The following is an 18,875-nucleotide window of genomic DNA, read 5'->3' on the forward strand; positions in this document are numbered from 1 at the left end:
GATTTGTTAAGATTAGTTCAATAAAATCTTGTTAAGGCTTCGAGGTAGTCTAACTGCTTCATACCATCTAACTCCTTCATACCATTCAATACTAGATGTTTATCTTCATATATCAACGTGGGTAGAATGTCTTCTTTAGGGATGTCAACAAAATTCATACCTACGGGTATTCATAGATAAAACCCGCAATAGGTAGGAAATGGATATTGTAAATGGATACCTGCGGGTAACAGGTACAGATATTTTTAAAACCTGCATGTTAACGAGCGGGTATGGGTATCATACTATCCGTACCTATGGATACTTGTATTCGCTATACTCTAATTTAAATTAAAAAAAAAAACATGATTAAAATATTAACATATTGATTTTGAATGAGTTATTTTTTTATCAATTAGTTTTAAAAAAATTCATTTTTTTATAAATTGTCACTCAACATTATTTAAATGGGTTATTTGGACTTTGTTTAAAATTTATGAATGTTATGTATTCTATTTTATTTGAATTTATGATTAAAATATGTTGTTAAATATTTATTTATATTTTTTTGTAAATACACGCGGGTACTCTGGATATCCGTGGATATTAAAAAATTTTGTGAGTACCTGCATAACGGATACCCGACTGATATGCATACAGGTACAGGGCATATATTTATCCAACAGGTAGGGTACGGGGAAGCTATTACTCGTACCCTACCTACCTCGTTGACTTCCCTAGTCTACTCTCTTAGTTTCTACTAAGACTATTTTTGTCTAAGAAAGTCGCCTAATCGATGTGTCAACTCAATAATATTAAGATTGTTCAAGTGTCTTATCCACTAATTTAGACTTTTTTTATGGAAGTTAATTATGGTAGTTATTACTTTGTAAAAATAGAAACTTGTGTTGATGTTAAATGAGAGTTGTTGTTTCACTAAAATAATATAAAATTATGATAGTTGAATAAGAGTTTACTTAGAGAGAAACTTCGAGTTATAATCTCTCTTCATAGTGAATTTTGTTGGAGATGCATAATGAAGTTCTTTAACATTCAATTGAACTAGGGGATTTCTTTCTGCACCTCCAAGATTTCTTCTGTACCTCAAAAAAAATTTTAAATTCCAAAATTATCCTTTGACCATTTAATCAAAATAAGCAGATCGCATCCCAGATTAAATTCAAACGTCGACTTCCGATAAAGATGTTTCCATATGTCGACATCAAATGAAGAATTTGAACTTTCGGATGTCAAAAAATTTATATCGGAAATTGACTTCCGAATATATATATATATATATATATATATATATATATATATATATATATATATATATATATATATATTATATATCGTTTTCATTTTTATAAATTCAGTTTATTTTTTTTAATTATATTTAATTTTTACTTTTATTAATTTTTTAACAAATTATATTAAAGTTAAATTTAAAAATATAAAAAATAAAGAAAAAAATAATTAAAATTAAAAATTTTAATTTTAAAAAGAATTAAAAAATTCAAATAAAATAGAAAATAGTATATATTAATTATATAAATAAAATAATTATAAAAATACTTATAAAATTAAAAAATAATTTAAATTAAAATAACAAAACTTTAAATTAAAAAAAAGAAAAAATAATATATATTTTGCCACTTCAACGCTTTTTCATCTTAGATGTTTTTCTTTTTTTGATACTTTTCTTCTTCAATACTTTTCTTCTCCAAAACTTTTCTTCTTTAATACTTTTCTTCTATCAATGTCTTTTCTCAATATATCCCTTTGATGTAATTTTCTTTTGTCAATAACAGGTTGAATGGAAAATCTTTCAGCCATCAAAGGGAGAATGTGAAATGTACATTTAATATTATTCACAATGAGTCCTTTTTAATATTATTTGACAATTCATTAAGCAAATTTAGTTAGACATATAATATACTTTTTAAAAATATAAGTAAATATTGATTATAAATATATTTAATTAGAAATACATCATTTATCTAAAATTTAGTATACATAATAATTAGAATAATATTAAAACACTTCAAATTTTTAAAATTCAGTATATAGAAAATAAATACTAAAAGAAATAACTATGAAAAAACTTACTTTTAGAATAACTCAATTTTTATTTTAACTAATTCAAAAACATCCAATTTGTCGAATGTGTGCACATGCACATATACTTCTGTAATTTCTTAAAATAATAAGGATGCGAATAATATATAAAATAAGAAAGGTATGTATTGTGTTTTAATCAAGTAGGGTGTAGATGTAGCACTAGGTAGTCATTGTGAGTATCCTTATATATATATATATATATATATATATATATATATATATATATATATATATATATATATATATATATATATATATATATATATATATATATATATATATATATCATCTTTCAATAATTGTATGCTTTGCAGCAACATCTGTAGAAGAATATCTATAATATATGTTGTATCTTTCAATAACTTTAGCCTTTGAAACTGACAATTCATTCTTTAGACCAAGTAAGAAGTGAGTATTGAGTTTTGTATAAGCTGTTGAATTTACCAATCAAAGACGTCCCCAAGGCAGCCAATGGTGAAGAAACTTTCACTTCTTTGACCGACAGATGAGGCGTGTTTTGACATTGACAAATTCCAAAAACATTCAAGCTTTCTCCATTCCATTCTCCCCGATGTCTCTCTGTATATGATGCAGTTTTTCAAGTGATTAAAACTAGAAACAGTGAAAAAGGTGATTAGGACGAAGTTCTAATACAAATCAAAACAAGAAGTCAGCATATATTAGAAATGCTTTATATAGAATCACCCAAGAACCAAAAATGGTAAACTCTGATAAAATGACCATTCATTAATTTACCAATGATTAATCAGATAGAAATTTAGCACATCCTAGATAGCAAGTCAAGTCAAGAATTTAAGTGGCTTCAAAGTCAAAGAAAGAAAACAATGTAATGAAACCTATATAATTATTACTTGTTATTTTAAAGGGATAACCTTTTATTGTTTGCCCACCCTTCTATATCCCTCTTTTTCCATCAACTTTGTTTCCTAATTGGCAGTTAAACTTTTCATTGTGAAGACAATGAACTAGAAGTCTTAACAGTTCTTGCATTTGTAAATTTGTGTAATTATTTTCCGTAGTGGGACTTTGAACTTCGAATCAAGTTATTGATGGGGACTGAAATAGCATCCCTCATACAAGCAATCTTTCAGGGACATGAGACCCAAAGTGTACTCACCTACTCTTCAGAATGTTGTTAACTCATCATGTGTTAAGTAGATTAAGTAGAGTACTTCCCTGCCCAACCTCCTTAACTAAATTTCATGTAATAACCATGAGAAAACAACAAAGGGAATAACACAAATTCCACACATCTTTTGTTTTGTAAGCAATTTTCATAGTCACAATTCACCTATCTGCCTTCACAAAAAAGTTCGTGATGAAATATCTTAAACTTGATCAAATTCAAAAAGAGGATAAAACGCCAAAAAAATGAAAGCCTACTACAGGACTACAGTAAGAAAAATACCTACCACTATGTGAAAAATCAGGCTCTTTCTCAGTATCCTCTGCTATTTGAAATAACCCTCTAACATATTCACAGTCACTAACATATTCTACCATGTGTCTCTACACGTACAGTTACCATTCACAAATCTATGGTATCTGTTGACATCCCTCACAATAATTTCCCTTTCCAAAACTCTTGTCATATACTTAAAAGCCTCGTGGCAATCCTTACAAATCCTCAAATTCTTCACAATCCTTAACGGCTTCCCTGGTAGTGCAGATCCACACAACACCCCAAACGCAACAGCCAACTTCTCACTGTGATACCAAAGAGCCTCTTTTCTCTTTTCCTCCTCAACATTATGCAACACCTCATCCAAAACAGGAACATACCCCAATTTTTCAATATCCCCCATAAGCTCTTGCAACTTCTGATAAATTTCCTTGGACCTCTTATGCTTCCAATCTGCCGCCACAAACACATGAACTTCTCCCTGCACTTCAATCCAACTCCTCCCTATTACTTTTTTCGCCCTCCTATCCTTTATCATCTTCCTCAATTCTGCAACATCATCCCACCTCCCCACACTCGATAACACGTTAGAAGCAACAATATAAGCAAAAGGATCATGCGGCTCTAGCTCTAATACCCTCTTTGCCATATACCAAGCTCTGTCGGCCTCACCAAGATACGAACAAGCTGATAGCAGAGCTCGCCAAACTGCAGCATCCGGCTCAAACGGCATATTCAACACAACCCTCTCAGCACGATCAAATTCTCCAGTACGTGCTATTGCACCCACCAAACATGTACAATGCTCCAAACTCGGCTCCAAACCATAATTCACAATCATCCTCGTAAACCACTGATCAATCTGCCGAAACATCCCAGCATTACACAAAGCAGTCAGGATCGCCAAAAAGCTATACCCATCGGGCACAAGTCTACAACCTTCCATAGACTCAAACAGTTCAAAAGCAGATTTATAATCCCCTTGCTGCGCATAAGCAGCCATCAACGCATTCCATGCCACAATATTCATATCAGACAAACTATCCTCAAAAACCCTCCTCGCATCGCTAACAACACCAGCTTTACCATACCCATTAACGAGAGCACTACCCACCACCACACTGGTATCAAACCCCGCAACAATTACGTGTGCATGCATCATTTTACACTGCTCCAAAGAAGCTAGCTGACCCGCAGCGCGTAAACCCCCGGAAACGCTGTGAATAGTGGACGCAAAACCCCGACGTGCCATGTCTGAGAAGACGGATAAAGCGTCCAGAGAGCGGGAATTCTGAGCGAGAGCAATGACCAAGGCGGAAAAACAGACATTATCCGGGTGGGGAATATCGTCGAACACTTTGCGGGCACTGAAAGGCATGCGGAACTTGGAGTAGAGGGAGAGGAGGGAGGAGGCGGTGAAGGGATTGCGGGCGAGGGCGAGTTTAAACGCAAGGGAGTGGAGCGAGAGGGCGAAGGACAGGGCGGAGACGGTGGCACAGGATTCGAAGAGGGAAGCGAGAATGCGGTGGTTGGGGAGAGTGGGGTAGCGGAGCATGGCGAGGAAGTGGCGGAGGGAGAAGAGAGTGTTGGAGTGGCCGGAGATGAGAGCGCTCCATGAGACGACGTTGGGAGGACGAGGGAGATGATGGAAGAGGGAACGGGCATAGGAAGAGAGGTTTGATTTGGAGTAGTTTGTTATGAGTTTGTTCCACACTGCACGGTCTTTGCTCTCCGATCGTATGGCCCGAGCGTGCATCGCACGGGGATCCATTCCTTCCTTCTCCTTCTCATCACACCACACCATTACTCACTCTCTTTCATCTCCATTTCTCACAACACTTTCAGCTTCAAACTCAGGTTTAAACACTTGGAACCTCAAAACACACACACTCGTTCACCTTTGAACAATTTAAATAAATTTCATACATTTTTTTATATAAATAAATAAATAAAATCATGATCAGAAGTCAACACAATATAATTATTGTTTCAAAATTCAAGTCTAAGAGTAAGTTTTAAAATGAAAAAGTTGACCGTGAATGATCCATAATCTCATTTGGGTTTATGATAATTTTATCTGTAGGTAGAGTTTAGCTTATTGGAATAGTCTCTTCATATGATCTCCTTCGAAAGACATATAAGTGTTATTGAAACTTAAAGTTTGTGTTGGTAACCGACTCGAATAAGTATTTATATCGAAAGTTTTTTAATCAGGCAAGTTTATTTTGTTAAGATAAATTTTTATATAAGAAGGAGTATTCGTGATTAGCTCAAAGAGGAAGTGTCAATGTGAATTTGAGAGAGAGAGAGGTCAAGGTCGTCAAGCTCAAGAATTTACATAAACTCATGAAAGCCCATTAAGCTCATATCGTAAACTCTTAAGAGTTTACCTTATAAACTCGTAAGAGTTTATCTTAACATGAAAAAGAAAATTATATAAATAACAATTCAAATAAGTTCACAAAATTATATAACTTAAAAGTAATTTAAACAAATAAGATGAGGATGCACTTGGATGAGTATCCACTTAATTTGATCCATTTCTAGACATAATGATCTAATTTTAGTATTTCACTACAAAATAAATAAAAAAAACGGATAATAAGCATGAGTTGTAGTGTGGAGTGTGTCCATGAGAGAGGTTGCCACTTCCTCCACCCCCATTTATTTCTTTTGCACCTCTCTAATTTCTTTTAATATCCACTTTACCCCAAAGTAAAAAGATAACTAATTATTTTTAATACCCATTCTACCCCAAAGTAAATAAATAACCCTAATTTTCATCCCCATCTTCCGTGCTGCTCCACACTTCTTCTACTGAGAGGGAAATGCAACTTCTTAGTGGTGTGGCGACCTTTCTAAAAAGGAGAAGCTCACGCGATACAACAACGTCGACCTCGGCGATGGCTCTGTTTGGGAGCTCTGCACAGAGTGACGCAACCAAGGACGATTACAAGATGATGGTCGATGGCGAGCATAGTGGCAAGAGAGAGTGCCGCGATGACAAGTCGGTGATGCAACTCTGGAGAACGAAGAAGAAGGAGCTTAATATCAAAAGATTGAAGCCCTAATCAGGTGAGTTTTCCCTTCCAAACGGCTTTGTTTGTCTTCAAAATTTTCCTCTTTCGAACTTGCCAAATTGCTACAAACTCGTGAGTTCAAACGACTCCATTGATTTTACATCTGATTCTACCACTTGTAGTTGAAAAATGAGTTTGCTTCCGAGTTGACTCAGAAGCCATGACTAGGAACATAAACTCGTCAAAGTTAACGAGTTAACTCGCGAGTTTGATAACCATGTGGGAGATTGTGGAAAAGTCCAGGTGAGTCTAAATCTCATATTAAGTAAAAATGAGAAAAGTTGAACATTATATATGGGAAAACTCATAAATTCATTAACTTATAGTGTGTTTGGATGAGGCAATTTAATAAAGTAATTCATTTATGTTGAATATTTGAAATTCTTTGAAGTAAAATTGACTTGTTTGAATGAGGAAATTAGAAGGAAATTGAAATTTAGGAATTTCAAATAATTAAAATAGTAGAATTTGATATTCACTCAAAAAGGATGGAAATTGAAATTCCACTCCTTTTAACTCCACTCACGAAGGTTGAGCCAAGTCAACTCAGGCCAATGGACGAGCTAAGGCAAGTCGGGTTGAAGGTCGAGCCTAGTTGACTCACGCCAAAGGTCGAGCCGAGTCGGCCTATGCCGAAAGTCGGGCCTAGTCAGCCCAAGTTGAATCCTTGCGAGTCGACCCGAACCAAAAGTCAAGACGAGTTGTCCAGGATCGAAGGTTAAGCTAACTCAACTCAGGCTCAAAGATAGAGTTGAGTTTGCCTTAAAATAGAAAATAAATTATTTTCTCCAAATAAGAAAATTGAAATCTATGATATTTCAATTACTCCATCCAAACAAATTATTTATAAATGAAGAAAATTCAATTGTAAGTAATTTAAATACCGTGTATTTCAATTTCTTGAAATTTTTGAAATCCCTTATCCAAACATAAGGTTAATTTCTTTTTCCAAACATGTCATTTTCCTTGAAACAATTTCAAATTCTTCAAACAAATGAATTACCCTCTTGAATTACTTCATCCAAACACATAATTAAGGTTTTGAGTTAAAAGTAACATCATTCCCTTATGTATGGTCCCAATGTTCTTATGTTCTTCTCTCGAAAGACCAATCAATAATGCAAACATGAATCGCTAGGTCATGTAAAATGAATGATCATAAATGAAAAAAAGGTTTAAATATTGTTTTACTTCAGATTGTTTAGTTTGTCCCTTCTTTGTTTTTCTTTCACATTCAATTTGGTCTTAGGTTGCTAAATTATGTTCAATTTCGTCCGTTGACGCCGTTTAAATTGATAACGGCAAAGTGTACAGCTGACACTGTTCACATTACGTAGACTGTTTTAATTATGATTGTTTGTGTTTTATTCAAATAAATTCCTATTTTACTTAAATTCTCACCCTTCAATTCATCATCATCATCAACCTCCAATTCATCATGACCCTCATCATCCACTCCTTCATCACCCTCCCCCTCCATTTCATAATCCTTCACTATAGCCACCACCACCACCACCATCGTCACCGACACCACCACCACCATCATCACAACCACAACCTCCATCACCAAACTCACAACCACCACATTAAAACAACAACCACCCATATAACTACCACCATTATCCCTCCCACCACCACATTTACATGACATTTCAACAATAACATGTAACATTGTCATTGTCACTATCACGTCACATTATCTTTATCATGTGATAATGTGAAAAGACCCTTCCCTCATTTGACATGTGACAATTTAAAAAAATATAAGAAATAAAAAAAAACATAGAACAGACACATAACACATAATTAATATCGTTATTATTATATTAACAAAAAGGCTTAAATACCTTTTTCGTCCTCATTTTCGTAGTGTTTGTTGCGGATGGTCTTTATTTTGACAGAATGTTTAAAATGGTCCTCATTTTTACCGAATGTTTAAAATGGTCCTCATTTTCGCAATTCGTGTTTTATTTGGTCCTTTTTGTGACGCTGTTTAAATCAGTTACGAAGCATTGTACAAGTGACACTGTTTGTATTACGTTGCTTTGGGGTGTGTTACGTGTACTGTACAGATGGCTAATTAACGTTAACTTTTCAATTTGGGAGAAATTTTACAATTATGGCTTGAGTTGGATTGCAGTCGCGCTCTTCATCGTTGGAGGCGATTTCTTCATCGTCTTTCTTGAGCTTGAATTTGTAGAGGAAATAACTAATACTTGCCATTTCATCGTTGGATTGCAGTCGCGCTCTTCATTTCAATTTTCCAGTTAATCATCATCAACGAGGTAAGTGGGTTTAGGGTTTTCTGGGTTGTGTTTGCTCGTGGGTTAGGGTTTTCGTAATTCTATTTTGAGGTTTGTTTCTGTTTGGATTGTTGTGATGTTCTGCATGATTTCTAAATTACTACACATGTACAATACATGTAACACACTCAATGCAACGTAATACAACCAGTGCCACCTATACCGTGCTCTGTTACTAATTTAAACGGCGTCATAGAAAATGACCAAATAAAACACGAATGCGAAAATAAGGACCATTTTAAACATTCGGTCAAAATGAGGACCATTTTAAACATTCTGTCAAGAGGTTTATCCGCAACAAACGCTACGAAAATAAGGATGAAAAATGTATTTAAGCCTAACAAAAATATCAAATCGAAACACATTTAAAAAAATGAAATCAAGACTAAAAAAAAATTAATTTTTAATAAAAATAAGATCAACCTTAAAATATAAAAGTCCAATCACAATATAAAAGTCCAAACAAAAACAAAGCAGAACAAATTAAAAAAAAAACGAACATAGTTATATAAAAAAAAACATAAAAATTATTACCATTTGTGATTTATTCATTGTAAGTTTCCTACATAGTTCTCTCTCTTGTTGACGAGATTACGGTGGTGGTCGTGCTCGACCTCCCTCTCGCTGTCTGTTCCATTCCTGGCTATCTGAAGCGCAAAACCGCCGCAATCGCATCAAACTTTGTATCTTGATCTTTATCTTAAGGTAACGAACATCGATCCCCGATCTAGTCATGGAACGAGATCTCACTTCCTCATGATTCTTGTTGTTTTGGACCATTGATTTTTTAATTAATTTTAGAAAGAAGTTTGATGCTTGTGTTGATGAGTCTGTTCTCTCATTATTGTTGTTAGATTTGAAATTGCATGGTTCTTGGGTTGAAATAAATGGGGTTGCTTGGGGGTGTTTGTTAGGATGCGTTTGGTTCAGAATACTTTATGCTAGGCTCTTGCCGTTCTGAGGTGTATTTTCGCACCCTTAATTTCTATTGAAAACGTTCTATGTTTCGAAGCCATTTCTAAATTGATTTATTTATTTATTTATTTTTTCTTCATTCCTTTGAGTATCTTTTTCCCTTGTGCTCCTTTTGGACTTTTTATTACTAAAGACGAGTTTCTTTCATGCAGTGTAATCTTTAACTTTTTAGAAGAATTAGTATGCATTTATTGCTATAAATTGTTAATTTTTGTATCCATTATTAGTGCACTGTTTGAGGCTGTATGTAAAAAAATGTTAATAGGGAATACAGATGATGGCACTGCATGCTAATAGTCAATACTTTTTGCCTTTCTTGAGCATGTTAACAGCAATTTCAAATACTTTTAGTGATGATTTTTTGAGTTATTTGTCTTGATTCTGATTGAACCAGAAAGAAAAATTTGTTTATGCAGCTGAGGAAGAGATGAATTGGATTCAGCGCAAGATCTACCTTTACAATGTGACGTTCGGTCTCTACATGTTGGATTGGTGGGAGCGTTGTACTTTCAGTATCCTTTATTACACTATCTTTTAAATGGATTTCAATTCTTTCATGTGTCTTTTTCTTTCTTGTTCTCTTGAAATGCACAAATTTTGATCATTTCTAGATATTTATGTGGGGGTTTCTTTGAACTATGCAAATGCAACTAGGATTCATCAATTGTTGGAAACTTGTGTTCCCCGTACTCCTAACGTAGTGTAAGCAATAGTGGTTTACATGTACTTTGGTTAGAAAGATAACTGAAACTATATTAGAATTATGACCAAGAGATTAAGGGATTTCTTGAATTCATATGCTGTCATGTCTTCTGTGGTACTGCTTGTTGGATTTCCTAAGCTTTTTACAGATATTTTGGTGATTGTATTAATGTGTTTTGTCGTTCGATATGTTACTCAGTTCTTCAAGAGGTAGTGCATCTCTTCCCTTCTCATCAATCATCTTAATTAGTAACATAAATTGCATTTGGCCATTTCTTAACATGCAGGTAGTTTAGTGGGATATAATGATATATATAGTTAGTTAATAGCACTTCTAATTGCGCTAATTCTTGTTATTTAGGACTACTACATATATCTCTGCAGAGAATATTTGACATGCAGGTAGCAAACAGCACACCATGGCATTTCAGTATTCATTTACATTTTCTTAAAAAGCAAAAATGCTTAACCCTTGTCTTCTTGCTTCGCTAATTTCCTTCATTTGTCTCTATCAACCATACTATAGGCTTTATGTTAAATTTTGGAAGAAGCATAGATGTATGTATAGCACCTTTACAAATTTCTACAATAATCAGATGATAACCATTGTTCAAAAACTCAAAGTTGATACCTTTCCTCCAACTTCCTTCACTGCGATAGATGTAAATTAGAGATCCAAGCCAAGCCACAATAAGCAAAGCCCTTTCATGTGGAGATTATATGTTTATATTATTATAATCCAATTGATGTAAATCCTTTCTAGTGCTATGCAGCAATATACAATTTTGAGATCCCTTTATATCTTATCATCCGATCTAGTCCTATTTCCAGTTCTGAATATGCAAGTAAATGTTGGATTATATATTCTTTCTACACAATACTTCCACTCACGTCTACTAATTTATAATATAATGCTCAAGATTTTCCATTAATGTATTGCTCAAGGAAAGCTGCATGTAGTGCAAGTTTAGCCATTGGGAACTTTTGGTAGTTTCCTCAATGGCAGTGTTTTTACACCAGCATGAAAATCCAGCCTTATACTTTATAGCTTCTCAATTGCTATGGAATATCTGTGCATGTTGTAATTGATATTACTGTGTCAAATTGGTCTTCTCTCCCCTTCTAAACTTTATACTTTTTAATCTCAGGTATGTGTGGTAAGAAACAAAATCCATTCTCACGTGAGGAAGCAAATGTAGATTGTTACTTGGGAGTTTAAATTAGTTGCAGCCGGTGTATTTGGTATGGCTGACTAGGGAATATCTTGATATAGCCTGACTTAGAATTTCTTAAAGCTACTTTTCATGCCAACTATACACCGCCATGAATCTTATTTGAACATTTCTTTACTTCTTAGCTTGTATGGATGCCGTTTGATATTCTTTACATTGTAATAATTATATTATTATTGGGAAATGATAGTTTAGACTTTTGAATGGTGTAAAGTGTGAAATGCACCGTAATACCATCAAAATGAAGAGTGGTGGTGTAATTAAAAATAACATTTTTGACATTTCGAAACATTGAATAAAACTGCTTAAAACTTTTGCCTTTTTTCATATCTGAAAAGCATAGTGAGAGGAAAATATACGGAAATTGGATTTAGTTTTTTTTGTTTTACGTTGTTCTCTGCTCCCAGCATTTACTGGATTTTCCTCACGAGCATAACTGAACATGACTCAGGTTGTTCTATTAACTTAACAATGTTTATTTTGACAAATTTAAGATTTATGCATTTTCTAAGACTGTTTAATTTATATTCTGATGCGATGGTCTTCATTTTAAATCATGTCATACTTTTTTAGTCAATAAGAATGTCGGAATTTTTAACTGTATATAGAGTTATCATTGAAAAATTAACTTAGAAAAACAATTAAGAACCCATATTTTGAAGAAAAAGACAGAAAAATGAAAAAATAAACATTGTTTTAGAAATAAACACACACCCCATCCAATGCTTTATATTACAGAGGATTTAGGTAGTGTGTTGTCCAACCAACCGAGAATGAATTTTTTGGAAATAAAGCACCCACTCCACAAGATAATCTCAAAACTATTGACATTTTATTAAAGAAACATGCAAATTATAAGAAACAAGTAGCCATGTTTGGAAAAGCTAAAGACTAGGATGTAAATCTTTACAACTAGGGGTTATATAATCAGCAACGAGGGTGGTCATGTGGGACATAAAAATCACCACAAAAAAGTATGAGAAAAAAAAGGTACCCACTACTACACTCCATTCTCAGCATAAATAAATACTAAGGACATTCACACCTGGGTCAATGTTGTTGTGCCAGAAGACTCTATCTTGTAAACCTCTAAGTTTGCAGTAGCCACAGGAGACAAGTTATAAATCTCAGGAGATCGAAACTCATCACAGTCTCTGGAGCCATTTTTGGTGAAAAATGCAATAAGAGTATTCATCATCCTACTCACAGCTGACTCGAATTCCTTTTGGCCGTTAGCCGGAGTTGTAGAAATAATACTTGGAACTAGATTATGTACAACCGACCCGACCGGAGCCCCCTCCACGTATGATTTACATGCTGTCAGTATGAAATATGCTCGGGTTCGGAAATGCCCTGCAACAAAATCCTCGAAGGGCTGCACCACAAGGAACGTTAAGATACATGAGATCAATTATCATTTAGCCATATTCAGGTGTTTGACTGCGTTCAGGAAAATAACAGAGTAACCTACAAATGACCTATGTCAGCAAAAACAATGAAACAGGTTGGAAAGTGACAATTCAGAAATAATCTGCATTTCCCGTTTATCAAGTGCTCCACAATTTGTAAAACGAATTACACATTAGCTCTTTCTTTTTACTTGATAATACTTGCAATGGATTTTGGCCAGTGGCAAAAAGATTCTTGATTCGCAGCAGTACTACATATCTGTCACTTGAAGTATTTATTTGGAGCTTCTGCATTTGGCATAAATGCTTTCTTATTTTTTATTGAAGCATGTTCATAAGAAATTTTTGGAGACTACACAACAGCAAACACCCATTACTTTTCCTGCCCAGTGGTTTTTTAATTTTGTTTTCTCCATGACACCCCAAAACCAAGTTTTGCCCCTTCCTTGCTATCTTAGACAATCTTCCCTGTCCAATTTTCTGGTATCACTCTTTCTTGTACAAACTATTGAAAACATTAAGCAAAATGGAAACAAGGTAACATTTTTTAATAAATAATAAAAATATAAATTAAAACAGTCGGAAAGATATCGAACTATCAAGACAAAGGCATAACCAAGAATGCAGAATCAGATATTGTTCTAGTTTACATACCTTTGGAGGTTTACGCAGGGTATACATCATTGTCTTCAAGGAATAAATAAATGTCTTTTCGTTGTACTCCTTAGATCTTCTTTGCCCCTCCGGACCAGGAAATGATGATAAATATCCAGGCTCATTAAAGAAAGGCTTCTCATTTAGAATTAGAGCCTGTATTGAAACCAATACTTGTAGCATGGTTGATTTTTCTGGAATCCAGTTTTCACTATTCTTACCATGCCAAGTTCCCAGAAGACTAAGGCACACTTTTCCACATTCATATAGATTTGGATTTAGTCTTAGGCCACCTGAGTGGTAGTAAACTTTCTGCAGAAGATAATAAGTTTTACATTATACACAGCATAAGACACCTGAAAACATGTTAAACATTGATGATACATACCGGTGGAACCCCAGGATAGTTAGAAGGAAAGAGGCAATCAAAAAAGAAAAGACCATCATGATATGGTGTGCCTTGAGGTCCAATGATGACAACCCTTAGAAGCTCCATCTTTGATTCACTAACTCTCACAAAGATTGTATCTGAAAATGAAAGCAAATAATCATACAGAATAATTTCAATTTCACCACAATGATAAAAGGATTGATTGTAAGAAAAGAAGTTAAACGATTATTTACCTTTCTTCCAAAATAGATTTTAAGGATGGCAATTGTTATTAGAAAAACTGGATTGAAAAAAATGCAATAGGAAGACACCTCAAATAATAAATCTCTAGAGAAAACATGAGCAAATATCATCTTACATATAAAGGATAAAGAAAAACTTTTCTAATGAGAGAAAGAGATTTTACCAGGCAGATTTTCCTCTAAAATTTTCCATTCCTCCAGGATCTTTTTGGCCCAATTTTTAGGTTTCTGTATCATTTTAGAAAAGCAATATTCTATTCCATCAGTTGATTAAAAGTATGGGAAATAGTGGGTAGAAAGCTAGAGAAATAAAAAGAGAAGTGTATGAATGATAGATGATATTATGCGATAGGAAGAGAGACATAGAAAGAAATAATTACTGTGAATGTGTTTGGAGTTGTGAGATGCTCATGTATCATTAGTTCATAACTATAAATATATATGTCCTGTATATACAACCTATCGCCCAAAAATATTTCACAATATTTATCACCTGAGACTCTGAAGTTCCCTCCTTATCATAGTGATGTTCAGGAAAAGAATCAACAGTATCAAATTGCTTGAATTGTTGAAACTTCTGTACGACCATATCATCAATTTCATCCACTTTTCCCTTTGAACTAGATTCTGCACGGGGAAAGGTCACAGCCTGCTTGACATCACTAGAAGAAATGTCCTTCAACCAAGGCAGTGATGCTTCCACCCCAGGAGGTAAATCCACATTGTCAAAATGATCCTGCATACTTGAATAATTGTCTTCATAAATATCGTCATTGTAGCTAAAAGCATAATCAGCATCTTCATCTGCATCATCATCATCAATCATATCTGCGTCATCATCATCAATCATATCCTCATCTTCTTGACATGAAATGTCAGAATTGGAACCATTTTGATTGTTTGAATTCAGTGATCCTGAGGTAGAACTTTTGCAGAGATCACCACTCCCAGATGACTCTCCTACACTCATAGAATTTCCATGATTACTGATCAAAGCATCATCCTGCAAATGATTAAAAAAATACTTAAAATTCACATAGAGCAAAAGGTCATTCTAAGCACGTGCGCTCATCACCAAAAAGAGTCAGGATAACTTAATAGTCTTACACTGTCACATATTTCAACCTGTTCATTATACTCTCCTCCCACCCACACACACACCCTTTTTCACTCAATAAATGTTTTCTCTTTCAACCTCAATCACGTCAAAACTAACCCATCATAATATAACATGCAAGATTGACACACGATTTGACTTTGCACATCAATGTAAAATTAGTAAGTCAAGCAGTAAGCCACCATGTCACAAGGTTTCTTACTCTGTTGGAAGATTTAAGAACTTTCTATTACTAAACTGTAGGCATGCTTAAGATTCACCTACAGGTATTGATAGGTTATGAACTCAACTCTTATAGGGACTTAGAAATTATGAGGTGCTTAAGTCTCACATTGAGTAGTATAGGATGTTCTGTGAACTTAGTGGATTGGGTTTCCTCCCTTGACAACTAGTTTTGAGAGTGTTTATCAAACTAACTAATTTTAGGGGGAGACAAACCCTTATCTATGAATTTAAGATGTACCAACTAGTTGTTCAGAATAGGATCATACCCAAAATGTAAAGACCTGTCTAAATGGCCTTCAAACAAAAAGACAGGGTTCATGGTTTTTCATGGCAGTAATATAAATGTAATACAAAAACTCAACAGATACTTCCATACTTCCAAATCAAAAGCACTAACAAACGCATTTCCAAGGTCAGTCTGTTGGCTATTTTCAAAGGTAACATAGGCTGATGGTCGAATCCTTACAAAAAAAGAGGGGGTTTTATGGCATTTTAAGCATTGTTCCACCCCCACATTAGTTAATTTCGCTGTAAAATTCAATGGCGAGGTTTCTATTGTTGAGTTGCACAACAACCACAAATCAACACACCTGAGGTGGGATAACGTGAAACGTAAAACAAAAAAAAAAAAATCAAACCAGGAGAACAAACGAAGAAAAGAGGGTATAAAAAAAAAACATATTTCATCAGAAAGAACACGAATAAGGGTGAGTTTATAAAATTCCAACGATGGGTGAGTTTATAAAATTCCAACGATCAAGAGGAAGGTCAAAATCCAAAAGGAAGACACAAGACGAACAAGATCATAAGCCCATAAAAAAAACAAACTTTACCCGTGATCAAAGCAAGAATAAACATGACTGATACAAACGATTGCACCAAATTCCAAACAAAAAAACATATGAAAAAAAACAAATCTTTTTTAGGAGAATTGTGAGATGGTACCTGCTCCGGCTTTCGTTTCTTCATCCCAGAATTCTGGGGGTTTTCGTGAAGATCCATAGAATCAAAGGCTGAACTGAACCCCCACAACACGAGTAGAGAGAGGTACCACCCAAGTGCAAACGAAAAGCCACTCCAACACTCCCAGAAAAGGGCTTATAATAGTACCAACTACTATAGATATTACACTAGTATGCTTCAACAGAACAAATCTTTGTTTAGGTTAAGAAAAAAATAAATAAATGTTTTTTAGATTTAGAAGAAAAAAAAATGTTAAAAGGTTAAGAAAAAATAAATGTTTTTTTGCGTACTCAAATTTATAATGAATAGTTTTTTAATACATAAACTATATGTTTATATTTCTCAAAATAATTTAAACTATGATGTAAACTTATTGTAGTTATTCATTACTTGTCTAGAAAGTTATCGCCCCTTTTGGTTACACGTTATAAGAAAATATTAATGCCATTGATTAGAAAAAAAAAACAAATTAAAATTATAGTAAAGTAAAGGCATACTTAACAAAATTTATATTTAATTATGATTATTTAATTTCTATAATTAATGTTCATTAATGTGCTTTCTTTATCTGAATGTATAGTGGTTAAATCCAGGAGCAAAATATTATATGAAATATTATAGTTATAAAAGATTAGATAAAAGGATAGTATGTTCAAATGATTGATGTTTTTTTATTCGTGATAAGTTAGTGTGCTAATACTCCGAGCCTTCATTTAAATATATAGTTAGATAACAACTTCATTTAACTTAGTAATAATTTTTTATATTATTATAGTATAGTTATTCAATAATCATTTTATATTAAATAAAATATTATATTCAAGTTAAAAGTCCTATCACCTAAAGTTATTCAAAATTATAATTATAATATATTACAAATCGTATTTTTATTATTAAACTAATACTACTATATTTCACAAAAATATTTTCCAAATTCGTAAAGCTTTGGATTTGTATCTATGATTGTTATAGTTTTTTTTTTTCGACATCCTATAAATTTTAATAATTAGTGTATAAATATGATTAAATATTTTAAGTAAAAGATGAAATTGTTTAATAATTATAATTTAAAATTTTTTAATAATATTTTAAGAGAATAAGATTTAGTAAATAATTATTTAATTAAAAAGATAAATATCGTTAGATATTAGTTAATACTGTTGGGTATTGTTATTGTTATATTGTTACAAATTAAGAGATATTTTGAGATATTATTAGATAATAAAAAATAAGAATAAAATGTTATATTTTATAAGGCTTATAGATATATTGGAAGACAATGTTTATGGGAGAGTTTTAATAGAACCAATCGGGAGTCAACGAACAATAGAGAAAGTTTTAAAGATTAAGTTTTTATGGAGAAGGAGTGAAAAGTATGAGAAACTTAGAGTTTTTTTTTTTTCCAATATATTATTTTATTGGTAAGCTGTGTGAGAGTTATGTAATATAGTATTTTCTTGTTTGCTGATATTTTAATAAAATAGAAATCAAATTTTATTTTAAATTTTGTAATTTTTATTAATGATATATTTGAGGAAGCGAAACAGTTGAGGTTAATATTTTACAAATTTCATCTACATACATATTAATATCTTCAATGTAGAGGTATAAAAGTTTTAAAGGATTAGACATTTAATTTCAATCCATTTATACTAATTAACATAACAATATAAAAATATAATTAATTCAATAGAAAAAATTCACATGATGTTGTATGTTTATTGGCAATTTTTTTTAATAAATATGTCATTTATCGTAAGTAATAAATGACAAAAAAAAATCTAAGTATCTAATCAGTATAATAAACTTTTCCTTAGAATAAAAGAGTAAAGATAAATCAAATTATTCAAATTAAGAAATAAAAAGATAGAGATATTTATACCATTATGGAAAAGGGATTTTTCTTTATAATTTATACAATTTTGTTTTCAATTTTATCCTTCAATTGTCTTTTTTGACCTTAAAGAACTGTTTTAAGTTTAACTCTTTCTTTATTTGACATTTTTGTTGGACTTAACCACTTTTTTTAAACTAAAATAACTGCCTACCAATAATAAAA

The 18,875-nt window shown here is 32.8% G+C and overlaps 3 protein-coding genes across 8 annotated transcripts; 1 reads left to right on the forward strand and 2 right to left on the reverse strand.

Moving 5' to 3' along the window:
* Window positions 1–2,433: 2,433 nt before the first annotated feature.
* On the reverse strand, window positions 2,434–5,484 carry LOC114176112 (pentatricopeptide repeat-containing protein At4g33170-like). 2 transcript variants are annotated; one of them, XM_028061046.2, is made up of 2 exons: window positions 3,534–5,484; window positions 2,434–2,712 (listed from the first exon to the last, which is right to left on the reverse strand). In XM_028061046.2, exon 1 carries the CDS (start codon window positions 5,325–5,327, stop codon window positions 3,618–3,620), a length of 1,710 nt encoding a protein of 569 aa, XP_027916847.1. In that variant the 5' UTR covers window positions 5,328–5,484; the 3' UTR covers window positions 2,434–2,712; window positions 3,534–3,617. The 2 variants fall into 2 exon arrangements, with proteins under 2 accessions (XP_027916847.1, XP_027916846.1); XM_028061045.2 differs by having other exon boundaries at window positions 2,434–2,679; window positions 3,534–5,483.
* Window positions 5,485–9,430: 3,946 nt separating this feature from the next.
* Window positions 9,431–12,019, forward strand: LOC114177915 (uncharacterized). Of its 4 annotated transcripts, none has more exons than XM_085671403.1 (5): window positions 9,431–9,611; window positions 10,276–10,393; window positions 10,733–10,793; window positions 10,945–10,985; window positions 11,732–12,019. In XM_085671403.1, exons 2-4 carry the CDS (start codon window positions 10,309–10,311, stop codon window positions 10,976–10,978), a joined length of 180 nt encoding a protein of 59 aa, XP_085527529.1. In that variant the 5' UTR covers window positions 9,431–9,611; window positions 10,276–10,308; the 3' UTR covers window positions 10,979–10,985; window positions 11,732–12,019. The 4 variants fall into 4 exon arrangements, with proteins under 4 accessions (XP_085527529.1, XP_027919316.1, XP_027919317.1 ...); XM_028063515.2 differs by having other exon boundaries at window positions 9,434–9,611; window positions 10,298–10,393; XM_028063516.2 differs by lacking the exon at window positions 10,945–10,985 and having other exon boundaries at window positions 9,434–9,611; window positions 10,298–10,393.
* A 606-nt stretch (window positions 12,020–12,625) lies between these two features.
* Window positions 12,626–16,979, reverse strand: LOC114177913 (putative ubiquitin-conjugating enzyme E2 38). Of its 2 annotated transcripts, none has more exons than XM_028063514.2 (6): window positions 16,799–16,979; window positions 15,005–15,514; window positions 14,676–14,739; window positions 14,267–14,406; window positions 13,879–14,190; window positions 12,626–13,190 (listed from the first exon to the last, which is right to left on the reverse strand). In XM_028063514.2, exons 1-6 carry the CDS (start codon window positions 16,853–16,855, stop codon window positions 12,855–12,857), a joined length of 1,419 nt encoding a protein of 472 aa, XP_027919315.1. In that variant the 5' UTR covers window positions 16,856–16,979; the 3' UTR covers window positions 12,626–12,854. The 2 variants fall into 2 exon arrangements, with proteins under 2 accessions (XP_027919315.1, XP_085527528.1); XM_085671402.1 differs by having other exon boundaries at window positions 15,005–15,471; window positions 16,799–16,946.
* Window positions 16,980–18,875: the final 1,896 nt, after the last annotated feature.

Source organism: Vigna unguiculata, chromosome 3 (genome assembly GCF_037176805.1).
Source record: "Vigna unguiculata cultivar grain cowpea cultivar isolate G323 ecotype 2 chromosome 3, ASM3717680v1, whole genome shotgun sequence".
Lineage (NCBI taxonomy): Eukaryota > Viridiplantae > Streptophyta > Magnoliopsida > Fabales > Fabaceae > Vigna > Vigna unguiculata.